At 28.7% G+C, this 23,457-nt stretch overlaps 1 protein-coding gene across 2 annotated transcripts in view; it reads left to right on the forward strand.

The window, feature by feature from the left end:
* The window catches only part of LOC107438122 (nuclear factor related to kappa-B-binding protein), a 90,255-nt gene that overhangs the window by 35,146 nt on the left and 31,652 nt on the right, over positions 1–23,457 (forward strand). For both annotated transcript variants that reach the window (XM_043041956.2, XM_071188124.2), the window contains exons 11-16: positions 6,247–6,508; positions 9,544–9,649; positions 13,810–13,936; positions 14,100–14,289; positions 14,383–14,443; positions 21,245–21,419. In XM_043041956.2, coding sequence (XP_042897890.1) covers positions 6,247–6,508; positions 9,544–9,649; positions 13,810–13,936; positions 14,100–14,289; positions 14,383–14,443; positions 21,245–21,419 — 921 coding nt within the window. The remainder of the gene's footprint in view (positions 1–6,246; positions 6,509–9,543; positions 9,650–13,809; positions 13,937–14,099; positions 14,290–14,382; positions 14,444–21,244; positions 21,420–23,457) is intronic.

Consider the following 23,457-nt stretch of genomic DNA (forward strand, 5'->3'; position numbering starts at 1 on the left):
AATATTACACTTCACCTTCAGGGCAAATGTTACACATAGATTAAGCTATTCTTATTCATCCAAACTGCATGCCAGTTTCAAGGCTTTTAAGTTTATTAATTTCAAATGCTAAAACATTTTAATGACAACTATTAATAATTAATTGTTCACATCTTATTTGATCTCAAATATTTAATTCCTAAACTTTATATTATTGTCCTTTAAATGAAAATATCAAAAACCAGCACATATCTGTACCGTTGCTTCGCAGAGATAGGCTGCCCTGGGAAATCCGCTGCATCTGCAAAATTTAACCAAATTGGTGCCAAAAAATTTAATCATTAAAATAAATGGAAAGGAGTCGATTCTCGGGGCATAATGCTGCAATATTTGAAATTAACATATAGGAAGCATAAAGGTGCTTTTTTTTCCAGACTATTGATCCTTGACTCCTTGTGCTGCCAAAAACTGGTTTCGATTAAAGACTCGTGTGGAAAAGAAATTATCTACTAAACTTCTTTTAATTCGCACCGACCTTACGAAAGAACTTCAACCCCTCCACCTAACTGTCGAATGGGCTTTCAAACAAGAAATCTGGCGGTTGTAGGAGCACTAGATTTAGCACGGCAATTACTCATACGCTAAATCTGGACGCATACAGCTGACACCATATGAAGAGGTCACTGCATGGTTGTCAGATGGGTATTGGCCTTCTTTTTCCCGACGACAATCAATAGATAAATAGCAAAGTGATTTACACAGTGGCTGAACTGAAAAAACAAAGCTCTTACAGAAATAAATATTTATTCAACAGCCGTGAAACATGAATTAATTTACTAATGATTAAGCGAATAATGTAACATATTAATAGCTCATAACTAGGGCTGCAGGTCTGTCGCGGCGCGAATTTCGTATAGATTGTCCTCTTTTTTCTTTCTAAAATCCACAAATTTCTCAATATGTTTTAATTTATGCGAAAATTGCTTAAAATTTGAATTTTTTTTTTCATTTTTAATTTATTATTTTTATTTAATAGAATTTCTTACTTTACCGAAGCCTTAAATTGAACATGTAAAATTGATTAGATATTTAAGGAGTGAAGCAAAATGACAAGAAAATTGTTCAGAGATAAGAGATAATCACAATCTTGTCACATAAGGTGGTCTTTCTACACTTCGGGAGGGTAATAGACTGATAGGATTACCTTCCTGAAGTCAGTAAGAGTACAAAAGAAATTTGAATTACAAAATAATTAAAATGTTATAATTAAAATCTTTGACAGAAAAGTTGTAACACAGGCTATTGCTCTGGGCAATGAAATTTCTACTGCCTTTCTACATCTGCCGACAATTTTTCCTGGGCAGCTTCTTGTGATTTCTTAAATAGGGATCAGTTTCTTAGATGAGAGGGAGATAAGGCTTTTGTATCTAGTAGTTTGAATGTAGAATGCTTGAGTTTTCACAGCAATTACTTCTTACAAAGCAATGGTCAAGGAATTAATTGTGCGTTGATAGAGGAAAATGTATCGAGTTTTGGAAATCAAAGACTGAACGCTATCCAAAACTGGCAATTTGATGTTTGTCGGTGCCTACAAACAGCGTGTGGAAGCGGAAAGATCGTTTTTTAAGTATAAAAATGTATTAAGCGATGAAAGACGAAGCATAAATGAGAATAATCTGACAATGTACAATACTTTGTACAAAAATTCTGTTCATTTAAATAAAAATATTAATATTGCTTGAAATTAAAGGAAATACTTTTGTTGTGCATTTTTTTAAGCTTTTTTATTATTTCCGCAATTTCTGTCTTTTGCATCATTTATATAGTAAATTTTTTTATGTTTAGAATTTGGGTAATTTTCAATATTTTTCGTGAATTTCGGGTCTTTTTTCCCGCGACGAACTTGCAGCCCTACTCATAACCCATTCCCGTGCTGGAGCATGGACTCAACTTTCGGAAGAATCTTATGTAATTGTAGCTTTAACAAACAAAGGGCGAAAGAGAACATTTTGGTTAAGTCTCGGGTCTTTTAAAGATTGAGATTAGGTGTCATTGACTAATTACAAGCTACTAAGCATCTTACATATATTATTGTACAAGTAATTGAAGAAAAATTGGTAGTGCTGGAAGATGCTCAGCTTCGTCACTTCAAAATTTTTATTTGCTTAAATTTAGATAAGAACATGCAACTTTTGTGCAGATTATGATTTTTTATTTAATTATGATTTTTTTACTTGATTTGAATCAAAAGATTTTACTAACAATTCTAAAATAGTAAGTATTTAGTAGGTTGAACTCTTGAATAATATCATGGAAAAAAAACTTTATTAATTAAATTTTCCCATTATAAAAGTTTTAAAAGTGAATTGGAGGTCATACACTTATTTACCATTTTTAGAAGTTGAAAACAAATCTCATATGATTAATTGTTTCAAAGTTTTTGAAGTAATCACTTTGTAACAAAAAAAGTACTTTGTAACTTTTTAAAAAAAAATATGAGTTTAATTAAAAATTTATTAATCATAAAACTTTTGAAATTGCAATTAATAAAAAAAAAATTTTAGGTTCTGAATGTTAATATTAAACTCATTATAATTTTAAATAGAATATGAAACTTTCAAATTTTTTTAGTAAGAAATGATTACAATTTAGAGTTCTATAAGTAATGTCATTTTAAATCTATTAATAGCTGTGTCAGTAGACTTAGACTGAAATTGCTCAATGTGTTTATAAAAATATTAATAAATTCAATTTATATTTTATTTACTATAATTCCTGATAATTTCTATTTATTTAATTCTTAAATTTGGAAAGCATGTTTTGGAAATCTTATGTTATCCTGTGAAAAGCAAAGCATTTTCAAAACTGTTTGAGCATGCCTGAAAAGTTTATTTGTAATTCTAAATCACAAAGTTTGTGCCTGAAGATTGTGTTCCACCAACTATAAAATTATTGCTCTGTCAAAGCTTTTTATCTTGCTGAATTTGTGGTTTCTCTGATTTGTTGAAATCAGACTTAAATAATTTCAATACATTTTGATCCAAATATGAAATAATTTTTTCCATTTCGTCATTTTCATCCTCATAATCGGTTAAAAAGTCAATGATATTTTTTTATGGGTGCATTTTTCATACAATTAGGCAATATTGCAGCTTTGCAAAAAGCATTTGTCCCAGTCTTGGTTGTTACCCCATACCACAGCTTTACTATCTAGTCATGAGTCGTCCGATGAACTTTTACCATATTTGTGTAAATATGTTGAGGGCTGGATATACAGTCTTCCCACAAGGTTCAGACTTGAGTTTTAAATGATCTATTTATTCCAATGTCCAGGGGTTGCAGTTTTTTGTCAACCCTCCTGGAATGATGAATAGTTTTGCTGAAAAAGTTTTACAAATTTTGTTCATTGTGTCTATTAAGTGAGTCCGCATTGAGTCCATGATTAACTATCCTTTGGAATTAGAGAAGGAGCCACAATGTCATGACATTGTGGTTTATTCACCCTTTTTTTCCCATCTCAACCTTGATTTATTTGGGAAAATTGTATTCCATCTAAAAATAACAAAGAGAGCAAGCTTTTCCCTTGCTGCAGAGCTTGCCAAGACTATAGTGAAAGCTGTGTTCACATTCCCATCATCGTAACAGCAATGTTTGGGGGCAATCAAAACCTAAAGGTACCTCATCCATGTTTATAATATCTTTTTCCGTAGACCTATTTTCTGCTATCACAATTCGTGTGAAATTAATAAATTCCACACATTTTTATTACCAATCCTAGGGTAAACATTGCCCAATATGTTGCTAAAAGTCGGGGCTTTAAGCATGATCCATACTGTTTAAGTCAATATTCCCTTCTCTATTTTGCTGAGGATCCAGTGATTTAATTCCGATTCCAATTCGAGTAACACAGGTTGGTCTCTCCTCTTAAAACGTCTCCATTTATCTTTAAGTAAAAACTTCTCCAAAGATCTATAATGTTAAAATATCTTCAGCTGCCCGGTTTCGTTCATTTTTGCTTTTTTGATAACTTTAAATTTAAACTCTGAAGTGTAACTAATAGATTTTTTTCTGGACATTTTGATCAATACACAGAAAATTCAGCTCTACTAAACTTGTGACAAGAATGAAATTGAACATTTCGCATATGTTGTTCTAAGTCAGTGGGGGGGGGGGAGAGAATTGTTAGGTGGCTTATTTCTCTGTAACATGACGTTACAATGAAAATGAAAAAATTTTACACAAGTTCTGAAAGAAAGGAATTCTGTTGCAGAGAGAAAGGTAGCACAGCCGCTTAAAAAATTGAAAGTGAAAAAAAAGCTTTAGAAAAACATTCTTTTAATTTGGAATTCGTAACTTTTGTTTTATAATGAAGTGTTTGAGTGATTTGGGTAAGGATTTTTTAAATAAACTAAATTAAAACGTAATAAAATACAATCCTTAGATATTTATTTTTTCTTATGCTAATAAGATAAAAAGATTTTATTTCTCCTTAATTGTCTGCCAGTCCTTTATTTTTATGGTTTTCTATTTCTTTATTTTTTATTGCACTTAACATTTTCTTCTTAAAACAATATATTTTTAAACATTTTAGATGCTTTAAAAATTTAATTACTTTTTTAATTACGATCATATTAGAAGGCAGAGATTGTATTCGTTAGAGAACGGCCATTTTCACGGCTTGCGTTGAAAGAAAAAGGAGAAACCCGATTTATGAGTTTATCACAGTAAATTAAATTTCATTAATTAGGTTCTCATTTTCTCTTGGTGGTGATCCGATGTGCGTAAATTGCATGCAGTGAGACTTATTAATTAATGTGTGGGGAATATGTTATCAACAATGTCAACCTGTCATCTATCAAAAGATACCTCAAGATAGAATCCAGTTAACATGTCTTATATACTAGTGAATGGGAATTTAATAATTGTAGTGGTAGTTTTGCTATATTACTCCTCCACCAGAATTTTATTTTTGAGAGAATTTGATGAACAGTTTCCATTAGTTGATTCATTTCTGTACTGCAAGAGGTCATGAGAAATGTATTACGATCATTGGGCTTTGCGTGTTGGTCACGAGGGTGTGGTCATTCTTGTGTTGCAATTAGTAGTCAAGTGTACACAACATGAGTGTAATAACAGGCCAACTGTTCACTGTGTTCCATCCATTCAAACAAGACATGTTCATATTGAGCTGGCCGTTTCTGTTGAGTTCGGTGTATTCAGATCACATCTGAAGGTCACCAATGTGAGAAATATGTTATCAACAATGTCAACTGTCATCTATCAAAAGGTACCTCAAGATGGAATCCAGTTACTATGTCTTATATACTAGGGAATGGAAATTTAATAATCATAGTGGTAGTTACACTACAAATGCAATCTCCTTAAAAAGGGAAATACAGTACAGAACCCGTCATCCGGAAATCAGAAAACCGGAAAACCAAAAAACCGGAACGAAATTCGATAAATTTTCCCGCCATTTTCAAAAAAAAATTTTTTTTTTTTTCCTCATAGGATTTTAGGATTTTTCTTTCTATTTTGAAAGATGTTTACCTTACCATCATTTTGGAAATAATCATTAGTGTATTACTTCATCGTTTTTTCTTCTTTTTAAGATTATTTGAAATTTTTTTTTTTAGTTGGGTTTAACAGTAAAAAAAATGGCTTTTTGTAGCGATTCAGAAAACCGGAAAAATCAGTTATCCGGAATAGCGATGGTCCCGATCGTTCCGGATAATCGGTTCCCTACTGTATCTTGAAAAGCTCTTCTCAGCCCTCATATCTATCAAAAATGAGGGGAAATTTTTTAAAAAAATGCAAAACACGATTATGATGCCATCTATACAGAGAAAATTAGCATTAAAAGTTTTTGGTCAGGGAAAAATTGCTGAGCATTAGACACAATGACTCATGATATGGACTCATATATATGACTCATATATATATTATTAAGAAACTTATTGTAAAATGTCTTAACTTGTAAGTAAAATCCTAAATCAAAACGAATTTTGTTTTACTTACTTCTTTTTAATTATATTCTTAACAAAAACTAACTTAATCATCTATTCTAATATCTGATATTAAATAGTTTTAATTATAAATGGTCCTCTTTCACTAATTCTTCCTTTTCAAATTCTTTTTCTATGGCTAGAATGAGCCCTGTAATTGTAATAAGATTCGTTCAATTTTCTGCTGTTCAAATTTCTAATATATTTTTCACATTTGATACTATTTTGAATTATCAAAATTTCAATGTAATTGTATTTACAGCTGATGGTGCCGGAAAGAAAAAAGCCAAAACCTCTGATGCTTCTGATAAATCTGGTACAATTGGAATTCCTGAATCAATAGAATCTTCAGTGCCTTTAATAAATATTGTTATCAAAGAAGAACATAATACAAACTCAAGTTCATCAGATCCTAACATTGACTCCAATCCTCCAGCTGTTCAGGAGACTGAAGTTCAGACTGATCCTTTAACACTGTTAGATGAAGGGGATGATTCAGAAATATGTGAAAATCCCACAGCTAAGTATGATGAGTTCCTTATTTTTATAAATTGTTTCACTTAATTAAGTTTATGATATATTTTTTACTATATTTGTAACATGTAGCTATTAGTGTTGTTAATTTTTAAAGAAAATATTTAAATCAGATTTTTTTTATTATTCAAAGTCAGATTTTTATATTTTGATTTTTTTGAAAAACTATATATTTAAATAAATAAAATTACTAATGCACTGATAGAGTACAAAATAAGTATGTGTATAAATTATGTGGGAATTGTTATTTAGAAGTTTCATTAACAATACTAGTTTTGAGATTTTTTTCACTCTCAGTTCATTTTGCAATTTAGAATGTACTACACCAAATGTTGGAAGAACTGGCAAAGCAGGTTTTTCAAAGCTGGCTGTTGTAAGCATTTTAAAAAGCTTCATATTTCTATCTTTGATTTCTTTTTCTTTTTTCTTTAAACCAGACACATAGCAAAAACTGTTCCTCCATTTAAAGAAAATGCTGTTATATATTGGTGGAAATAAACCTTTTTAGTTTTTTTTTTTTTTTTTGAATTTTTTTTTTTTTTTTATGTATCGCACGTGTAATCACAATTGAAGAACTAGCATTTAGTGTTTTCTGCAAAGAAGCAAGACTTTTTCAGACTTATTTGAAGAACAGTAGAAGTTCAGTTTAATTTAAGCTCATGTTCTATTATAGGAAATTCAAAATAACTTTTTCAGAAATTATCTCAAAGAAAAAATTTAGCTTTTTCAAATTTTTTGAAGAAGTAGAAAGAGATTGATGAACAGACTAATTTGGAAAACAATACCTGTGTAAATACTAATTTAAAGGAAACTGAATATTCTCTGTGTATTTGTCCTAACCCTTAGTAAAGAACGTTAAAGCTGTAGTTGAGAAACAGTAGAAAAATTCGAAACTGTTTTTCTTCCCAGCCCCACAAACAAAATGTAAATGCTTAAATTTGCAATAATGAGCAATACAATGTATTTTTAGGTAAATAATTGTATATATTGTATAGACAAGTTTTTTTATGTATGTTTTTAGACAAATAAGTTAGTTTTGAATTACATTTGCTCAAGTGATGTTTTATCCTGTGCAGTAAGTTATTATTGAGTATTTATGGGATGTTAAAATTTTATTGTTTCATTTTATTCGTATTACAATATCACATAGCTGCCAACTCAGCAGGATATTGTTAATTTACATTAGTTTCTTCTCCTTGTTTTTGCATTCCTGAAATCTTCTTAAAAAAAGTAAACACTTGAAAAAGTTACTATTGAAAAAAATTTAATCTCAGATTTTATTTAAGAATTTAAGTAAGCAATGTTACTAAAAGAATTTATCTTTTGCTTTGTTAATAATTTTATCAATTGAAAAGTTTCTAATTATTTTGAAAATAATGCTATGAAAAAGGAAAATTTTTATGTTATGAAATCTTTAACCTGTATGTTATTCAAGAAACACTTAAAACTATTTAAAGTGAATTTAATATCTATTGCTAAAGAAACTCTTGAATTAAAGCACATAATTAATATAATAATAAAAATTTATACTTAAAGTCTATTAAATTTTTTAATCAGTTTGCATAAAATTTTTATTATTTTGTAAAATTTGCCTTATTTTTGCTCTTTCAATGTTTGCAACCATATTGTAGTACTGTAATTTCTGGTATTTTAATCACAGATTTTGTGTCAAAAAAGTGATTCTTAAAGCGTATGGATTATAAACTGGTCTGGATAATCCATTGGAATTTTTTAAATGACATAATTGACCAGATTTGTTTTTATTGCTGCTAGATGGTGCCAAATCGAATTCATGTTTGGAAATGTTGACATGGAAAGAAAGTTTAAAAGTTTGCAAAATTTGCATTTATTAAGTTAGAGACTATTTGAGAAAAAAGATTTAACAAACTGGGATGAGTCTGGGAAAAATAAAAAAGATGAAAATAAAAATGTTATTTGAGAAACACATTTTAAATAATTAAAAAAAATCCCTGAAATTTGACCAAGAAAAAAGTGTGTGTAGAAAGCATATGCATCTCTTATTCAAAATATTAGAATAATTAAAAAATTCAACATTAAAAAGCATTTTGTTTTATTTATATGTTTTTTTACATCATTAAATTAAATTCGAAATTGAATGAGTCAAATCTACATATTTCACAGCTTTTTTAAGCATTTAAAAAATCAATATGAAACATGAATTATTTTGAAAATTTATTTTTTGTAAAAAGAAATCAAAATATAAGAATGAAATTTTATGTGGTCCAAATGACGGAGAAAATATGAATGGTGAAAAAAAATTACTTAATATTTTGCATCATTGAATTAGATTTGATCACTACATATAAACGATCTTGCATGGAATAAATAAGCCTTTTTTTTGTCCACATTAACTGAAATAAACTAAATGCTCTTCTCTAACTTAGCTTTGTAGGAGTAACTCCTTTTTGCATTGCTCCAGCCTGATCCTGGTTTATTCTGATATGTGATATGAAGAATTTTTTTTTTAACTAAAACCATCTGCAAATATGTCTTCGGACTATGAAATCACGTAGTACTTGAGAATATCTTCATAAATATCTGAATTAACTTTTTTTTGAGTATGAATTTGTTTTGAACCCTTCCAGGTCCATTTGTGCTAATGTAACTCCGTACCATCACCACTAGCTGCAAATTACCGAATATTTTAAGCACTATTTATTAAATGTTTCATGCACTGTGTATTATTGTTTCATGCTACAAACTCAAATTCTTTGATTATCATAAGACACACAGAATGTACTTTTGTCACTAAATATCTTGCCACCGTTGCCAGCCGTTGAGGATTGTAAAGAAAAAACTTCAAGAAGTTGCTCCTGTGTACAAAACTGAGCTAATGGATAGCATTAAGTGTACTTGGGATAATGTGGACAAAAAAAAAGCTTGCTTATTCCATTGAAGATCATTTATATGCAGTGATCAAAGTTAAGAGCGATGCTGCAGAATATTAAGTAACTTTTTTCTCCATTTATAAATAAATAGTGTAACATTTTAAAATATTATTTAGATTATATTCTCCTCGACCTGAAGTAACTCAATATCCAACCTGTTTCTTTGCACTTTTGCGAGACATATTTTGTGAGTCAAGTGAACAAAAACTCTCAGCTGTTAAGGTAAGTAGCATTAAGCTAAGTGTTTTGCTTTTAGTAGTACTCAGAATTGTAAATTATCATCTTAAGCTATGTTTTGTGTCAACTCAATGCTCATTGGGAAACTATGCATTACATGTTAAATAATCAGTTTTAAATTGCATTGAGTCTTCAAATATTAGACTCACCATAAATTATTGCAAGATTCTTAAAACTCTATTTCTAAAATAATATTGATAAGAGGTTTATAAAACTAAAAAGTTGAAAAAAGTTAAAATGCAATTTACTGTAGGGATGTATTGGATACCCAGCAATAACATGGTACCAGCCAGATATTCATTAGTGTAGAAATGGTTGGAAAAAAATAATCAACGGAAAAACCACGTCAATAGATGCCGAGGAAATTGTCCCGAGTCAAAAGTATAAGGAAGAGAAAACGTAAATTCTAAATTCGCTTGTCGAAATTTGAAAAATCATGTGGAATGGCTGAAAACTGATTGGGGATTTGTGAAGGAATCGCTGCAAACAGAGCACATCTTAAAGTGTTAAATTACATTTTAAATTTGTGTGATCTAACTAAATTGTGTTAAAAACATTGAAATTTTAAAAGAAAAATAAAGGCAGCTGCCAAAGAAATTATTGCAAATCGACATGGACTTTTGAAAAAAACTTAATGAATTTTGTTTGTCAAAAAGTTATTACTCAATTTCGCGTATTGTCAGATCCAAAATTCTTAAGTCGTAATAATATTGCATTGAAAATATCAAAATTTCAGAAAACATGTGTAAATGGCCAAAAAAACTTTCGATAGTTACAAAAGAAAAACTGAAAAACAATACAGATTTACGATCGAATTGACACAAATCAAGCAGGTCAAAAAGCTATAGAAAATTTGTTTGAAATTTGTGTTCTACAGTAACACTGAACTAAAAATATGAAAATTCGAAAAACAATTCAGAATTGGTTAAAAAACGATCGTGAACCTCATGGATTTTCAAGGAAATGAGCAGAAGTAGACTTTTTTAATTAACTTCTTTCTCTCCTATAAGAGGAGCAGAGTGGAGGAAACTAAACTTTTTCAAATTTGTTGAAGAAGCAGAAAGTTATTTGAGTACAGACTAATTTTAAAAACAATACGAGTGTAAGTACTAAATTAAATGAAACTGAATGTTCTGTGTGTTTCTTCAAATCCGCATTCAGAAATGATTAAATTGTAACTGAGAAACAAAAGAAAAATTGCACTCTTATTTTTTTTAGTCTCACAACAAGATATAAAAGCTTAAATTTGCATTAATGAGTAATGCAATGTATTTATAAGTAAATAATTATATAGATTTTCTTTTTTTTGGTGTGCAAGAGAAAAAATTTATTCTGAGCTGATAATTTTTTGTCTTCTCATAACATGTTTTTATAATGAGAAAAGCTAAAGAAGAGATTATAATTTAAGCTTTCCGAATATTTTAAATCTATATTTAAACTCAGTTGAGTTTTTACTGCCAAATTGCCCCGTGCAGTAAGTCAGCATAGAAAAATAAGAATTCCAAATTCCTAACTTGAAAATTTTTTAACACTATATGATTCTTGTATCTAGTTGAATAATGTATAATGCTTCAGAAAAGCATATACATTATTATACATTATTCAATTAGAACTTTTCACTCACTGAAACAATATATCTGGTTAATGGTTCATCAAAAAAAAAATTTTTTTTTATATATATATATTTAACTAGTTATATAAATAATGTATTCAATAACATTTATGTGATTTGAATAATTTTTATTACAAAAAATTGAAAGCAAAATGCTATGAAGAAATAATCATAAAAGTTTTTTTTTTGGGTCAGAAAATTTTTGTTTTTCCTGAGACACCTGGTCTCAAGACTCGGTTCTAGGTATCAAGTGACGGGTAACACTCATTTATGTTTGCCACAACTATATCACATTTATAGTAATTTTTGAATTATTCATAAAAATAATTGTAATTTTGGAAATCTATGTTTTCTGCCATTTTCTTAATAATCAAGCTGAAATGACTGGTGTTCAGGCACAGAGTATTTTACTCACTCGTAGAATTTTAATTCTGGGAAACCTTGGTAGAGTAAACACTCACTTGATTTATTAAGATGGAGAAAATTTTTTCATCAAATTTTTTCCAACACCCCCTAAAAAGGTGCAATTTGCTATAAAACTAATATTTGGAAAGATTTTTAAAAAAAAAACATTCTAGGCCCTGCCACTGACCATCACAATTTGAAGACAAGATTTCAGAAACAAGATTTTTTTCAATAAATTGCATATTTTTTGCTGTAAAATGGAGGGTTGTAGTAACTGGACTCATTTTATAGATATTGCTTTTAACTTAGACTTTTATAAAATTGCACCTATTTGTAAAGCAAGTAGACTGAAAAATATAAGCATTTTATGATATTCTTCTCAATGAAATCTATTTTTTAAAGAGTGTTGAAAAAAATTTGTATGTTTTGTTAACTATCGTAAAATGGCTCAAGTGAAATAGTTACTAATGATTTTGTAACTATATCTTCAAAAAGTATAAGAGATTAACAAAAAGAAGTAAGTAAAATCAAATTAATGAACTTTTGTAGTTAGATTTTTAAAAACCCTAACACATGGATTCAGTATGATTAAGAAAATCAAAAATTATTGATATAAATGAAATAAATTTTTGTGATTTACTAATAATCCTTTTTTTGTTTCAAAAATAATCTTTCATTGTTTCCACGGGAAGACAAAGTTTAGTAATAAAAATTTTTGTAGATGTGACTTTAAAGAAAGGGTGACATTATTGTTTAGTGTCGTCTTGTTTTGCCTAATTGGTGAATATCTTCTTCCTGTGAAAGATCTTAAATAATAATAATTTATAAAAAATTGAAATTACTATTTTTTCTAAACACTAAACTCAGTGTCACGACAGCCCTAGAGGGCCAAGGCCTACTGTGCCCATCTCAGTTTTCTTGACCTTGGGCTCTGGGGTGCAGGAGCAGATGTTCCGGTCAGGTGGTCAGCCGAGCGCGGAACCCCCAGTGTTTAGTTCCCAAGCATGCTTTTTACTCATTTATCGACTCACTGAAGGGATGAAAGGCTGAGTCAACCTTGCCCGGCCCGAGGATCGAACCAGGGACATGTGGCACGACAGCGCAAAGCGCTACCGCTCAGCCACGGAGTCTATTTTTTCCAAAACCGTACAATTTACCCAAAAATGCAAAATTGCAATTTAAAAGTTTTATCATCATTGTTTAAAGATATTCGTGCTAGAATTTCTTTTAAAAAATGATAGCAAAGTTTAAAGTGAGACTTTATCTCTTTTAGTTTCCATTTCACATTACATCCATTTAGATTCAACAAGTAAAAGAACTAACAGTATAAACCATTTTTGTGAAAATACCATAAAATAGTCTATTGCTATAAAATCTCTAAATTCAGTTTCTTTATAACTTTATTTTACTTTATTAAACGTAACCTCCACTGTGCTCAAACAATGTAATTTTTGAAAAAAAAATTTATAAATTTTTCAAGAATGATAAATTCTTTGCTTTTTACCGATATATCTTTTTTTTAAAAATTAATAAATTTTGTCAATTAAATAAAAAATTACACCAGAAAATCTTTGCAAAACCACCTGGATTCTATAAAAGGAGAAGACCAAGAATCCAGTGGATTGACTGTCTAGAAAAAGATTTAAGAGTTCTCAAAAACTGCAAGAGTCTATCCAAGAAGTTGCTTCTGAGGAAGGCCATGGCCCACCCTAGTCTAATGCACCTTTAAAAAAGAAGATACAACTATGCAATTGTTTGTGTTTTATATCATCAATTTATTTATTTTGAATGGTCAATAGCATTTTATTTAATTTACATGTTCTGATACATTTGCTATGAGAGATTTTCTATCAAGAAAAATACACTTTATTATCTATTCTAATATTAATTTCTCTATTTATCTTCTGTTTGAGACTTGAATTTCATTATTAATATTTTAGATTATCACTTTTTCGTGCATTTTTTTAAATCTAAATTATAGTTTCAACAAATACTTGAATTCTTAATTATACATATCTTTAATTTTTATAACCATGCCTGATTGTTTGAAAAAGTTTATTTAGAATTACTTTTTAACCTTATGCATAACTTTTTGCTATTAAGTGTCTTATTGCTTTTATAAAAACAGCTTGAAGAAAAGGTTAAAAATTGGCAAGGAGGACCAACTGCTTCGTTATTTGAATGGATGAGTTTTCAGGAATCTTGGTCAGATCTTGTTTCATCTGCATTAAAATTTCTTGCTGGAGATTTAATAAGTAATTATAGCTTATAGCAATATAGTTTTCTATTTAGTATAGAAAAATTGTAACAACTATTGTAATATAACTGCATTTAAAAAAACATGATTATAGATTTATTTTTAAAAAATTTAATAATTTTTGTCACACTTACTAATTAATTTGCTTTGTATACATTTAGGTATTTTACCAGAAACGTTTATACCTTTCTTGGATTACAAAGAGAAACAGCAACAATGGCAATGGATAGGTTCTGGTCGTGACTCTGATGAACAAATGTTTGGTTTATGCCAGCAGTGGTTAGATGGTAAAGATGATATTTCTCTTGATATGTTAGAAACCTCACAAGGGTCCCCACCCCCACCAAGAGTGTAAGTATAAAAACTAAATACAGTAGAGTCTCGATTGTTCGAGTTTCCTATATTCACGAAGGCTTGACTATGAAATTAATTTATATTATTTAGAACTACTGGTTGGACTGTCAGACCTACAGCTGAAAATGAAAAGCAAGCATATCGCCAACAGGTTAGTCTCACTTCTGTTTAATACTAAATGTAATATTTATTATATTGTGGTCCTTAAAGGAATAGTCATAAATATTTAGGCAAAACAAAAATTATCTATATTCAAAAAAATATTGAGTTTTTTGTTTTCGGTATTGGGATTTTTTATTGTCAAATGTTATACTATTTTAATTTTACTTTTTGACTTTATAAAAACAGTTCAATCGTGGGAAATAATTTCAAATCAACTATACTATTTATCCCTTAACTGATTTGACTCTTAAACAAATTACATTAAGTACATTATATCCATTAGAAAGGAGGGGTGATGAAACCAGTCTTTTGTGTTGGAAGAAAAATGGTTGTATCCTGATTTGTGTTCAGAGCTTACTGTTAAGGTTAATATATTGAATCTGTCATAGTGAGTAATCTAAGGAAAATTTTCTTAGATTTACTTATACTATTTTATTAATTTTATTTGAAACTATGGTTTAATTTTAATTTGGATATTGAAATAATTGTTTAGTACTTTTTTTTAATATTAACCCCAGTTATTAGAGCTAATATTAATTCTGTTTTTTCATATTAACCGTGATAATCTACCAACCTACCTATTTTAGATTTCAACCTATTTGATATAAAAACCAGCTTAATCTTTTTATAGAAAAACAGGCTTACCTTTGCTTTTTTTTCTATTTTTAGTTAGTTGCCTAATTTTTTATGTTGTTGGATTATATCAAAAAACAGCCTTCTATTACTTGGATGAAAGAACTGCCTCCAAGTCTGTTCAGGAGATGTTTTTTTTTTCTTGTCAAACTGCTTAAAATGAACTTGATTTTGAGTTGAAATATCTAAACAATCTATAATAATTTTGTTTTTAGACTCAATTATTTTTTCTCTTAAAAAAGCCAAATTTAATAATGGATTTATTTTAAAATACAATGTATTTCCAAAAATTATGCAGATAATGATGATTATACCTGCCAACTCTGCTGTTTTTTTTTTATAAGCTACTTCGTTATTTTGGATATTTCACCCAATTTTCTGTATCTAATTGATTTTTTTGCATTTCTTTTAATAAAGAATTTTTTTAAAAAAAAAAACTCTTTTATGTAATTTTCTTATAAATAATAAATTTTCTAAAAATATTTCAGTTTTTGTTCAACAATTCAATATCATCAACGCAACTGCACTTTTTTTAAAATTCAAAATAGGCTTAACAAACAGTGATGTTATAAGCAGCACTATCAGATTCCAAATCTCTAATAAGTCTGCTTCTGTGAATGGTTTAGAAATATTTGTTTTTTTCCTTTAAATAAGTGCAGAGAAAAAAAATGTTTTATTTTGTTGTGATTTCATCAATGGTGTATGCAATGTTGTCAATTTTTAATTATGGCATTTATTAACAAAAAGCTTTATTTTTACAAAAATAAACTTGGATATTCAAAAATTAATTTACAATATGCAAAGTCACAAAAGAAAATAATACTATGCTTTCTGCATTATACATGCTACAGATATAAATATTAATCACTGTAAAAAAGTAGAGATAGCTCAGTATTTGGAAACAAAAATGATAATATTACTGATAATTGCAAAAATAGAATAATGATTAACAAAATAATGATTTTACTGAGGAACACAATTTTCTAATGAACAGTGTCAACCATGTTATTCAGCTGCCCCAAAAAATGCTTCGAATTAATGAGATTGCAAAAAAAAAAAAAAAAAAGGAAAAAAAATGGTGTACCAGAATTAAAACTAAATCTGTGTGGTGGGTGTGAAAGAATAGTCCCAATGCAGCTCATGCATGTCATAAAAGGCGACTAAAATTGGTACTCAGTGTCTAGGCGTATAACCGGGCACCTTGCCCCTGGGAATTATATCAGGGGACTGGCCCTTCAGGTTGGGGGTTGGGCATAGGGTTGACACCTCTATCCTGTTAAAACTTCTTGTTACAAAATCCTTAGAAGAAAAATCCCAGATGACTTCATGAAAACGATTTGGAAAACGAAATTTGGATATGAGAATTGGAAGCTGGAACGTTCTGTCTCTCAATAGAGCCATGGTTTTGCAGTGTAAAAGAATTCAAATGAAAACTGCTTACATACATTATTAAATGCCCAATCATTTAAAGTTAATGATCTCCCGCAGATAAGAAGGAATTAGGTAGCCACTCTGAAATTGAAAAATAATTCAAATTCAAATAAACTGATGATTGAAAGATCGGGTAGTGGCGATGAGCCTAAATGGAAAGATTTGAGTGTCATTGATAAATTTAAAATGTATTGGAATTTATTCTGACATTCATAGTAATATTGAAAGTTACAAAAATTCATATTAACTTTCAAACAGTACTGAGTCTTTAACACTAGAACTACCAAATCCGTCAATTTGACAGTTTCAAAATTTTTCTCTAAAATTATAACTTATGTATTGTCTTAAGATTTTTTAATGCCTTTTAATGAATATTTTGGGTAGTTTAATTTTCCATTTAAAGTTTCAGCAGCTTCAAATTTCATTTTTTTTAATGATTTGTATGACCTATAAGTATTTATATCAAAACCCATCAAAATGATAATCTTAACAATTATAAAGTTTATAATATTGAATTGACAATCTTTTCAATTATGGATGTTCATAGATATTTATGTATTCATATATTTACATACATATGGGCAATTCCATTGTGTCAGGCAGATTAAATGGATTAAAATGTTAGTGCTGAACGTAAATCACACAAAATTAAAATATGATGATTTGATTATGCATCCTTTAAATTCTGTGAATTGGTTTGGAATTTAATTTTAAACTCAATTAAATTCTGAACTAAAGGAATTGAGACAGTTTTTAAAATATCTACTGCAACATATAACTAATTTTAAACTACTTTGTCTCAGTGTTGAATGTAAATAGTTCATTTTAAATGTAAATCAATAAATAGAATTATTAACCCTGAAACTTATTCTAATTTTTATTCTGATAATATTTGGAATTTTTTCAATTAAATACTTCCTTAAATGTAAAATGCTCTCTTTTTTTCTTATTGATTAGAACCTATAGATCATTGTGTTTTACTACATTTTCCACCTTGTAAAATATTTTATCTGCTACGAGAAGTTTTATACAATAAGATGTTTTTATTTTCTGTCTGGGCATTTGAAATCACCTTTTGAACAAAACATGATACTAGATAAATTTTGTAATAACCTATTTGTTTCACATATTAAAAATACACATACATTGAATTAGCAAAACTACTTGTCAGTAGGCAATACAAATGTTCCATGGCTTTGAATTTTCTGTGATGAAATTTATATTTTATTTATATGTATGTTAGGCTTTGGATATATTGCAAATTTAGTGTAAAATGTTGTAATACTTTTTTTTACATGTCATTGAACAATTTCACAGTACCTCCTATCCCATTGGCTTGGTTTTATTTTAAAATTTTGTTAAGGAAAGGAATGTTCCTATAAATTATAATTTTTAAATTTATTATTTCCAAAAAGTATTTATAAATTTTGAATTTATAACCAATGCTAAAAACAAAATTTGGTTCAGGTTAAATAAAATATAATCGCATTTAATAATTAATAATATCTTGAATGAGGAAATAAATACTAAATGCATCATAAGATAACAGGAAAAGCAAATATACACAATCAACTTCAAATCTAGTTAATTGTATTAAATATTTTGTGCTTTAAATAATTGGAAAAAAAATAAGGAGCAAAATTAGAGAGAAATTGTAAATGACTTATTTTAAGTGCATAATAAAAAATAAAAGAGTATTCAGTAGTAAAACAGAACATGAAATTAGCTTATTGAAGTGAAATATTCTTTTTAAAATTAAATTAAAGCCTATTTAGTTTCTTCTATGCTTATTTCACTTCATAAGTAAAAAGAAAGATAGGTGGAAATAAATTAAAAATATAAAAAAGAATGTTGGATGTAAACATTGCCGGTCATAAAAAGCATTAATTATTCATTTACAAAAGTAATATTCACTGTTTACAAAATTTAAATAGATGATACCAATGAGTTATAAAAACTTGCTTTAAACTGAAAAATTCATTTTTCTAGCTCTAATTTTATTTACTCCAAACAAATAATTATGCATTTTGGTGTCATATCTAAAATATCTGAAATGCCTTAAGACAATACTTTTAAAAATCAAAATGTACAGTTATTCTATATACTTATGTAACAGGTCCTATCTTTTTATACTATACTTCAATGATTATTTACTTCACTTCTCAATATTTATAAAAAAATCTGGATTTATTTGAAAGTCACTTAATGTGACTAAAAGTTTCAGATGATATTTCCTTTCATTCAGCAACCTATAACTAATTAGAAAATAAGTTTATCAAGTTAAGAGCCAATATTTCTAAATCTTCGACTTTTTACCTTTAAAACGACACCTTATTTGCTAAAAAATATTTATTTAAAATTTTTTGCTCATTTGGGTAATTTTACCATGGAATTACCCATTTATAGCATATAAAAATATAACTTTGTGATTCTCAGGAACTATTTGTCTGATTTTGCTTAAATTTTGTATTTTGACTTTTGCATTCTTTGAAATGATGTAAAAACTTGTCTATTAAAAAAATTATATTTAGCATGGAATTATCTTCGGCTAAATGAATTTTATAATTATGTACAAAAATTTTTCAATTTGCTTAATAAGTTCTCAAGGTATGGGGAAATATGCAAAAAGTAAAATTAACATTAAGGGTTCCTAACTTTGGACCACTTTCCTGACCAAACTATTCAGACCATATTTCCCAGATTTTGGCTACCCCCTATATATTGGGAGACAAGAATCCAACAAAAAAAACATGTTTATTCAGACGCGTGTTTTTGTATCTAATTTTGTAATTTAAAATATCGTCTGCACTATTTAATTAGCATATTTGAGGTCACCTCCACGAACCATTAAGATCGAATCCTACAATGTGAACCGATAATTTGATCAAAAGTTATTCAGGGTGGTCCAATTTTTGTGTGTGTGTGCTGTACATTCAAGCATAAATTTACGCATTTAACTAAATAAAAACAGAAAACATATGACAAGCAATGGAAAACTCATGTTTTAGTAATAATCTACAAAATATGACATAGCTGCGAAATTATGATCTTTAAACACTATTTTAATGTTAACTTTTTGTAAATAGGTTAAAATTTATTTTTATAGAATTACAGTCAATAGTTTTTGTCTACTTCTGATGACTGCTTAGTGTTTTTGCTGTTTCATACTAGTTTAAAATAAGATGCAAGCTTGATAAAGTTCTTAAATCACATTTCAAATTGAAGTAATTGGTAAAAACAAATTTATATAACTTTCCTTGGTGGAGTAAAATTGCTATACATAAATCCTAATATATGAAGTTCAGTAGCTGACAACATGCATTGAAATTTAATTTATTATGCCCAAGTACCAATTGGGGGATAGTATTTGATTAAAATATCTAATAAAGAATTACATAATAATGACGTAACACATATGAAAAAAAAGCAGTTCTACTTGAATAGATAAAACGATTGTTACAACATGAAGATATGGGTCTGAATTTTCTTAATTGAAAATGTATATAAAAAATAAGTGCGCTCATCAGTTAGAATAATATTTGAAGTCTAAATTGAAAATGAAAAATAGTTTTTTATTCATGTTGAGAAATCATTTAACAATTTATACATTTTGAACTTGTAAATAAAGCAAATCTTATCAAAGTCCATAAACTTAAATGTCTAAGATAACAAAAAACTGGATCCGCGTCAGATTTTACTAATAATTTAAAATATCTCTCAGGTATTCTTTGAACACCCAATTATCCATATGTTGGGCTTAGGTGTGTCTTGATATCTCTATAATATCCAAATAACTGTATCCTCCAGATATCCATAAATAATATCTCAGAGATATTCAAATTCATAGACTTCTTGGACTTATTTAGATATCTGTAACAAGTCTGTAACATATCCATATGTCCACTGGATATTTTGATACGTAGCAGACATGTTTGGATATCCCTGGGATATTGGTGGCTGTATGGATATTATTAACTTTTGTAATGATATAATTTTGTGCATATTTTATTAATTATAATCAATTAAGATAATGTTTGTTACTATTTCACTATATTTAAACATCTACTGCCTTGTCCAATAGATATCTCAATCAACTCTTAATTCAGATTAATTACCTCTGTTAGTCCCCCTTCAGAAATTATCTTTCTGTTTTCAAAGTGATAGTGAAGTAGACCATGGATTTTTCAATAAAAGCTTAAAACTGGAGAAAGTAATCCCTATTAATGGTACTATAAAACTTATGCTGTAGACATTTTCAGATCATCCAAAGAATTATCATTGATTGCCACTAAGGTAATTAAACCTCTAATGTAGCTGTATCTTAAATCTTATCATTTTAGTTTTCATGAAATGTATTTTTATCTTTGCATTTAAAAACATTAATTAATTAATTGGCAAACGAAATAGCTCTTGCTCTTTTACTACTTGATAGCAACTTTTGAATTTTTTCAAAATCATTTTCTATTTTAACTACTAAAACAGATAATAAATTAAAAGCACTTTCAGATCATCCAAAGCTTAAGAAGTTAATTTTTTAAATAATCATTTTTAAGCATGCTAAGTTTAATTTGTTTATATTTTTTAATGAGCATACAAGTTTTACCTGTCTTTAACGCTGCAAAGGAAACTTATTAAGTGAAACTTTTATTTTTTTATATCTTGTGAAATTAAAAGTAGCTGTAACTAGCTAGGGTTTTACTGCTACTGTGTTTTTTTTTAATTGCAGGAATGTGTCAGATATCAAAATCCACATAAAGCATTTACTTTTAAAGTTCATGGATATGAAGCAGTTGTTGGACCAGTTAAAGGTGTTTATGGAAAAGAAAGCGGTGTTAACAAAGCAAGAGAGCATTCACTCTTAACATCAGATAGACCCCCATTTGTTACTATCCTTTCTCTTGGTTAGTATTATTTAAATATTTTTTCTCAACATTATATTAAAATTTTTTTTTTTCGTTTCCTCAGTATTATTAGTTATTTTTATTGCAGCAAAAATTAGACTTTTTCAGGACTTAATATTCAGGCTATGCAACGTTAGTGTTCTAGGCACTAATTTTTTTTATCAAAAAAATTAGTAATGTATTTGCTGAAAATTAAATACTTCTAATTATTTGAGTCCATTTTATAAAAAAATCTTTTCATCAATAATTGATTTATTAATGTGTGTGTATCCATGTGTGTATATATATATATATATATATATATATATATATATATATATATATATATATATATATATATATATATACAGTAGGGAACCGATTATCCGGAACGATCGGGACCATCGCTATTCCGGATAACTGATTTTTCTGAATCGCTACAAAAAGCCGTTTTTTTTATTGTCAAATTCAACTAAAAAAAATATATTTGGAAATAATCTTGAAAAGAAGAAAAAAACGATGAAGTAATACACTAATGATTGTTTCCAAAATGATGGTAAGGTTAACATCTTTCAAAAAAGAAAGAAAAAATCTTGAAATCTTATGAGGAGAAAAACATTTGTTTTTTCAAAAATGGCGGGAAAATTTATCGAATTTCGTTCCGGTTATTTGGTTTTCCGGTTTTCTGATTTCCGGATAACGGGTTCTGTACTGTATATATATATATATATATATATATATATATATATATATATATATATATACAGTGGAACCCCGATTTTGCGTTGTCCGTTTCGTACGTTATCCCGCTTCTTACGTCATTTTCTGCTGATCCGTGAAAATTGCCTATACCGATAATGTTAAAAAATTCCCGGATTTTGCGCTACCCCTTTTATGAAAATCCCGCTTGATGCGTTTTTCTATTAACAGATAAATTTTAAAAAAAATTCTATTCGAAATGGTTTTACTCATTTTTCCGTGCTAGCATACCAAATGAGATTTTCAGTCGGTTTTGTTTGAATTTGATAGCATTTTTTCTCATTTTTGAAACCTCAGTCATCGTGTTCTTTTCTTGAAAGAAGATGTCGAAACGAAAATGCTTTTCTCTGGCCGAAAAGGCTGAAATCATCGAAAAAGCTAAAGAATTTCATGGCACTAAAGTTGATCTTGCTAAATCTTTGAGAATTGCTTATTCAACTTTGCAAATGATTTTAAAGCAAGAAGCTTCAGTAGAACTAAACGCTGAAAAACTCGGAAAATATGCCAAGAAGCGAAAAACCCTTAAAACATCTCCGTATGATGAGTTAGAAAATATTTTAATGAACTGGTTCAAGGAAGCCAGAGCAGCAAAGTTTCCTATAAAAGGATCCATCCTGAGAGAAAAGGGGCTTGAAATTGCTGAAAGGCTTAAACTCCAAGGCTTCAGTGCATCAAATGGCTGGATCAATCGATTAAAAAAAAGGAACAATTGATGCCTCAAATCTATCTGTTGCGAATCCGATAGTGTGGATATGACAATTGTGTAACAGTGGAAAGAAGAAACTCTGCTAAATTTATTAAAGGGCTATAATCCAAGTGATATATTTAATGTGGACGAAACAGGATTGATTTTCAGCCTATTGCCAAACAAGACATTGACAATTAAAGGTGAAAATTGCCATGGAGGAAAGCTTTCAAAAATGCGCTTTACTGTTTTGTTCTGTGCAAATGCCGATGGAAGCCAAAAGTTAATGCCTCTTGTAATCGGTAGAGCAGAGAAACCACGGTGTTTCAAAAATATCAAAAGTTTTCCTACCGATTACACTTCAAACTAAAAAGCATGGATGACGCAAGCATTATTTAAAAATTTTCTTCGAAAACTGGATAAGAAAATGAATTTTCAAAAGCGCAACATAATTTTATTCCTAGACCAATGCATTGCTCATTTAAACCTTAAACTGAAAAACGTGCAAATAGAGTTTTTTCCAGCTAACTGTACGAGCAAACTTCAACTACTGGATTTAGGAATTATGCGATCATTTAAAGAGAGTTGCCGGAAGCAACTGGTTAGAAAATCTCT

Source organism: Parasteatoda tepidariorum, chromosome 12 (assembly GCF_982258835.1).
Source record: "Parasteatoda tepidariorum strain Cologne lab strain chromosome 12, Ptep-v5.0, whole genome shotgun sequence".
Classification (NCBI taxonomy): Eukaryota; Metazoa; Arthropoda; class Arachnida; order Araneae; family Theridiidae; genus Parasteatoda; species Parasteatoda tepidariorum.